Source organism: Triticum aestivum, chromosome 5A (genome assembly GCF_018294505.1).
Source record: "Triticum aestivum cultivar Chinese Spring chromosome 5A, IWGSC CS RefSeq v2.1, whole genome shotgun sequence".
In the NCBI taxonomy this organism is placed as follows: domain Eukaryota; kingdom Viridiplantae; phylum Streptophyta; class Magnoliopsida; order Poales; family Poaceae; genus Triticum; species Triticum aestivum.
The window spans coordinates 593,944,006-593,948,673 of NC_057806.1; the positions used below are offsets into that span (position 1 = coordinate 593,944,006).

Here is a 4,668-nt window from a genome sequence, read left to right on the forward strand (position 1 = left end):
ATCCAGAGAGCTTTGGCGGGGGAGGAATCCATGATGGGAGTGGTGCGGAGAGGGATCGAAGGCGGATGGCCGCGGCTATAGCTGAGGCAGCGGTTTATATAGCAATGGTGGGCGGCAGAGGGACACATGGGTGACGCCGGTGGAGACGCCTCGGCAACCACGTGCTACCAATGTGGCTGGCAGACGGACGGATATGCAGCCGCCGTGTTGTTTGAACGTGCGACAGTCGCCTGCACCGGGAGCGGCGTTCTCTCGGCTGGTGCGTTGCTTCAATGCTAGCGTCAGTGAGTGGTCGCGTCCGTTCTGGCCGGGCATGAATTCAGGCGCTGATGCTCTGGAGCGGCACTGACCGAAAATGCACGAGAGGGGGGAGGGGCTTTTGGTGGTTCAAGGCGGTCAGAACTGGGTGTGGGATCGATCCGAACTTCCGCAAAACCCGCCATGTTTGTCTCTGATTTGCAGGAGAAATCGCATCCGGACCGCGCCACGGATCGACACATGATCGTGTTGGATGGCTTCCACGGTCCGAACGCATGAGATATGTTTGCGGGTCGGTGTTGAAGATGCCTAGAACTCATAGCTGCCCAGCTGGGAGTGAAAAATGGAGGGGCTGTTTGGTTTGTGACTAAACTTTGCCAAAAATTGCCACACCTAAGGTTAGGTAAGTTTGACCGACTTAGGTGAATGTTTGGTTCAAGCCACATCTTTGACAAGCCACACTTGAGCCCCACATGGCATACACACAAAAAAATATGGCAAAATTCCCTTAGGCTTGCCAACTTATAGCTCTCACTTTGATGAACTAATCTTAGACAAGTTTGGCAAAATGTGTGATAATATATGGCAATACCAGTCCTAGAACCAAACAGCCCCAGACTTCAATAGCGTGCGCAGCACAACAAAATTGACTAGATGTGCACATGGTGCACATGCTTTGTTTCATCGACATGGTTCTCGTTGAGAGTTCCTTGTTTCCAAAGGAAAAGCCCACCAGATTCAGTTTGGCTTGGCCTCGCCCTCCATGTACGAACCACGATCGAACCATGCATTGTGACACCACCAAAGGAAAAACTCTGATGGAGTCCACCTCATTGACATGGCTCCCGTTGAGAGTTGCTTGCTTCCAAAGAAAAATCCACACCAGATCCAGTTCGAGTTGGCCTTTGCAGCCGAGAGGAAAGAGGGATCTCGAGCCAGCGACGCACGAGCAACAAGACAAAGCCACGGCCTCCACGTACGAACCATCGTGACACGAGCCCTAAAAACTCTGGCATAGCCCACCTCATCGCCATGGACGTCAGGCATGGCGTATGCAAACTGTACCGCAGGCATGGCGCTACGCTGAGCCTTCTAGAACAAGGCGAAGCGCGCGCGCTATATCCTTATATATAGGCCGCCATGCAAGGATGCTGCCACTGCCACACAGCACACACATCCAATCAACCTGAGACCTCAAGTGTCACGGCTCGAGACACATCACCTCCCCCGGACCACGGTTAGCAATGGATAAGGCGTACATTGCCATCCTCACCATCGCCTTCCTCTTCCTGATCCACTACGTTCTGGGCAATGGCCGGCGCGGCGGCAAGGGCGCCGCGCAGCTGCCGCCGAGCCCCCCGGCCATCCCGTTCCTCGGCCACCTCCACCTCCTGGAGAAGCCGTTCCATGCCGCGCTGCGCCGCCTCGCCGCGCGCCTCGGCCCGGTCTTCTCGCTGCGGCTCGGCTCGCGCCGCGCCGTTGTGGTCTCCTCGGCGGAGTGCGCCAGGGAGTGCTTCACGGAGCACGACGTGACGTTCGCCAACCGGCCCCGGTTCCCCTCGCAGCTGCTCGTCTCCTTCGACGGCGCCGCGCTCGTCACGTCCAGCTACGGCCCGCACTGGCGCAACCTCCGCCGCGTCGCCGCCGTGCAGCTGCTCTCCGCGCACCGCGTCGCCTGCATGTCTGGCGTCATCGCCGGCGAGGTGCGCGCCATGGCGCGCCGGCTGTTCCGCGCCGCCGCGGCGTCCCCCGGCGGCGATGGCGCCGCGCGGGTCCAGCTGAAGCGGAGGCTCTTCGAGCTCTCCCTCAGCGTGCTCATGGAGACCATCGCCCAGACCAAGGCGACCCGGTCGGAGGCCGACGCCGACACGGACATGTCCGTGGAGGCCCAGGAGTTCAAGAAGGTGGTGGACGAGCTCATCCCGTACCTCGGCGCCGCCAACACGTGGGATTACCTGCCGGTGTTGCGGTGGTTCGACGTGTTCGGCGTGAGGAACAAGATCCTGGCCGCCGTGAGCAGGAGGGACGCCTTCATGCTGCGTCTCATCGACAACGAGCGCCGGAGGCTCGACGACGCTGGCACCGAAGGCGACAAGAAGAGCATGATCGCCGTGCTCCTCAATCTGCAGAAGACGGAGCCGGAGGTGTACGCCGATACCATGATCACGGCTCTCTGCGCGGTGAGCTATCCTGTTTCCACCTCCTCTTCTCGCTTGGTCTCTCTCTAATCCATGTTAATTACTACTACAATTTTGCTAAAGCATACTTTCTCGGTCCAGTGAAGAGTGTACATCTATAAATTTTAGGACAAGTTATGGACTTGAGTGAAAAAAATGCATTGGAAAGGTTCAAGCCACCATCTCTTTCATCTTTAATTATCCAGCCCTCAATGAGTCAAGTGCATGTACAAATTAAGAAGATCATGTGCAGATTGTTATTGGTCTTGATTGCCGTGTGATGAGAGAGAAGTATTTTTTCCCACTTTAAAGTGCATTAAGAAAATAGAAGTACACTCTTTTATGGACAAATTTTAAAACTAGATATACACTCTTCACTGGACGGAGGGAGTATCTAGATATGTTTCAAGTATTGCACATCTAAGCTTGATTTTACGTTAAAATTCGTGCAAGTATTTTTTATTTATAATTTATTAACTCATTCTAGATGTGCAATAACTAAAGCACATCTGAATACAGATCCTTCTTTGTCTTAGTTTTTCTTCACCAAGGCAATTACTACCTTTGTCCTGATTTATCAATCATTTTTGTATTCCGTGTCAAAATTTAATCTTAAATTTAACCAACAAAATGCTAATACATGTCAACAGACAGACAGCAGCACGACGAGAGTGAGTCTAGCCATCACTCTAATTTTTTATTTATCATGCATCGTGAAATACTACTAGAGGCCACGCGACGTAGGGACTGCAGGAGCATATGGGACCAGAATACTATCGTGGTGTATATGGGTTCAGTACTTCAGCGGTCAGTGGGTCACTAGCTAGCCAGCACGGTAGATAACGCCATATCACTTGGTGATGGATCCAACATGTCATGTCAGTGCGCAAGTGAGCAGACTTTGGCTGTTGTGCTAGTGACAGTGCACCGACGATAAACTAAAACTCGTGCTAGTGACGATATGTCTCTTCTCCCCAATCTGATAAATTAAAACTCGTGGAGGCAATCATACTCATGTCACGATCTCACTATACTCATTTTCTTGGTGAATTCTCTGCACAATTACTCACGCCACCATCTCACCAATAACCCTCGTTTTCTCAATGGACTATGTGCAGAATTTATTTGGGGCCGGAACGGAGACCACGTCGACGACGACGGAGTGGGCGATGTCGCTGCTGCTGAACCACCCGGCGGCGCTCAAAAAGGCGCAGGCCGAGATCGACGCGGCCGTGGGCACCTCCCGGCTGGTGACCGCCGACGACGTGCCACGGCTGGCCTACCTGCAGTGCATCGTGAGCGAGACGCTGCGGCTGTATCCGGCGGCGCCGATGCTGCTGCCGCACGAGTCCTCGGCAGACTGCAAGGTGGGCGGCTACAACGTGCCGAGCGGCACGATGCTGATGGTGAACGCGTACGCCATCCACCGGGACCCGGCGGCGTGGGAGCGGCCGCTGGAGTTCGTCCCGGAGCGGTTCGAGGACGGGAAGGCCGAGGGGCGGTTCATGATCCCGTTCGGGATGGGCCGCCGGCGGTGCCCCGGGGAGACGCTGGCGCTGCGGACCATCGGCATGGTGCTGGCCACGCTGGTGCAGTGCTTCGACTGGGAGCGCGTCGACGGCGCGGAGGTGGACATGACGGAGGGCGGCGGGCTCACCATCCCCAAGGTCGTGCCACTCGAGGCCGTGTGCAGGCCGCGCCCGGCCATGCGCGACGTGCTTCAGAGCCTCTGATGGCCGAACTTCTTGGCATCGTGGTTTTGATAGCCTGCTGATGTAGTAAATAAACTTGTGACTTTGTGTGAGCAGAGTCAGGCTAGCTATCATCGTATGTAAATTACAGGTACGTGTCAGGGTTTTGTGAGAACCAGCTAAGCTATCTAGGTAGTTAGCTCGTGGATCCAGGTAGTACCAAACCAGCAATTTGTAATTTAGTTTGTATCAAGAATGTTTCATATGGGGTAACTATTCATATCATCTCTCTGTAAAATTGCAATTCAAAAAATGTAGGGTACGAACGTTCATGATTTGGGCTTACACTGATCTGGGCATGCGAGGGGAAGGCAGTTTCACTTAGAATCTCAGATCTTACACCGCAAAAAAAAAAAAAAAGAATCTCAGATCTTAGAATCAAAACTATTTTTTTTTCTGTATTTGCAAATAAGCAGGTAATAGAAAGATAAGGAAATGAAAGCGGGAATACCCACCTGTGAATTGTTTTGCAGTGGTTTTGC

General features: G+C 53.7%; 1 protein-coding gene across 1 annotated transcript; it reads left to right on the plus strand.

Annotated features, from left to right (window-relative positions):
• The first annotated feature begins 1,401 nt into the window (after positions 1–1,401).
• Positions 1,402–4,463, plus strand: LOC123105103 (cytochrome P450 81Q32). The gene is made up of 2 exons (XM_044527095.1): positions 1,402–2,438; positions 3,554–4,463. Exons 1-2 carry the CDS (start codon positions 1,503–1,505, stop codon positions 4,166–4,168), a joined length of 1,551 nt encoding a protein of 516 aa, XP_044383030.1. The 5' UTR covers positions 1,402–1,502; the 3' UTR covers positions 4,169–4,463.
• Positions 4,464–4,668: the final 205 nt, after the last annotated feature.